A 1,231-nucleotide genomic window follows, 5' to 3' on the forward strand; every position below is an offset into this window, starting at 1 on the left:
TTTTCTTTAGGTCACGAGCAGTTGTCCAAGCATTTCACTGCATATCGTACTGTGTATGACTGTGTACGTGACAAATAAAATTTGAATTTGAATTTGAATTTGAATTTTGAATTTGAATTTAAACTTATGCCTATAGTTCTTTGGTTAATCATATATTTTCATTATGGAAAAAATAACAGTTGTGGTGTGAGGGTGTGAAAACCGAGACAGACCTACAACATCCAGAGCGTAGAGGAACTTAGGGCAAAACTCGTCCACCAGGTCTGCCCAGCATCCTCCCTTGCCACCTGATCAAACTCACCACATTGAAAATTAATAGGTAATAACTTGCTATTTCCAGATTGTTCTCTTCTGTTTCCACCGCAATATTACTGAGCTGTGATATAATGTGCAACCAATATTTTACCTAATTACAAATGTTACCTCTGCTGTATGCCATTCAAAGTGGTTCTTGGAGATGTGCAGTTCTTGCTCAGAATATTCTCCCACAGTTCTGATATCCACTTGAGATGAGTTTGTCCAGACCCACTGAATGACATCGTATCCTATGTTCGGGTTGCCATATTGGTCGAATTCCAGATGTGTGCTATTTATGTTAATAGAAGTCTTCCTTAAAGCTTCCAACAGCTGCAAAATGAAATGATTGTTGGTATTATTGATAAGTTTGATTCTAAATTGTGTACAGTGGTCTTTATAATAGAAAGAAATGAAATCACCTTCCAGGGATAGATTTTGCTTCTAGATCCCCACTGACAGGCAGTTAAATTGCACTCCAGCAGGTTATGCAGTGCCTGTGCTACACTATAGACAGCGGCATACACACTGAAAGCTGATTTCTGCACTGCAGGTGCTTCTACCAGGGTAATATTATCTGGTGACAAGTTCCAGCATTGTGGGCAGGGATTGTTAGTATTGTAAAGATTTGTGGCTGGAGTGGATGTCTTTGTCCGCTCTTCACTGAGTTTCTTGAAAAGCTCCATTGCATAATCGGTGAACAGGCCGAGGGTGTCTGTTTTGTCAATGAATGCAATGATTGTACCAACTGTTTCAATGTCAGGCAGAGAAGTCACTTGAGCATCGATGGCCCAGCTTGTGGTGCCAATCCATACAGCTGTTAAATTACTCCTGATAACCTGGAATAAATTGGATTTGTTTACCAGTACTGAACAAACACTAATAGAAATGAATAGAAATGAATACATTTCTGAGTTACTTTAAATCTCTGTTTCAC

At 39.2% G+C, this 1,231-nt stretch overlaps 1 protein-coding gene across 1 annotated transcript in view; it reads right to left on the minus strand.

Moving 5' to 3' along the window:
* Positions 1-1,231, minus strand: part of LOC102200899 (taste receptor type 1 member 3-like) — an 11,862-nt gene that overhangs the window by 8,251 nt on the left and 2,380 nt on the right. Inside the window, exons 3-4 of the mRNA XM_005724757.1 lie at positions 717-1,133; positions 424-627 (exon numbers count right to left, since the gene is read on the minus strand). Of these exons, the coding sequence (XP_005724814.1) occupies positions 424-627; positions 717-1,133 (621 nt within the window). The remainder of the gene's footprint in view (positions 1-423; positions 628-716; positions 1,134-1,231) is intronic.

This window comes from Pundamilia nyererei, unplaced genomic scaffold (genome assembly GCF_000239375.1).
Source record: "Pundamilia nyererei isolate P.nyererei 1_Seehausen unplaced genomic scaffold, PunNye1.0 scaffold00012, whole genome shotgun sequence".
Taxonomy (NCBI): Eukaryota; Metazoa; Chordata; class Actinopteri; order Cichliformes; family Cichlidae; genus Pundamilia; species Pundamilia nyererei.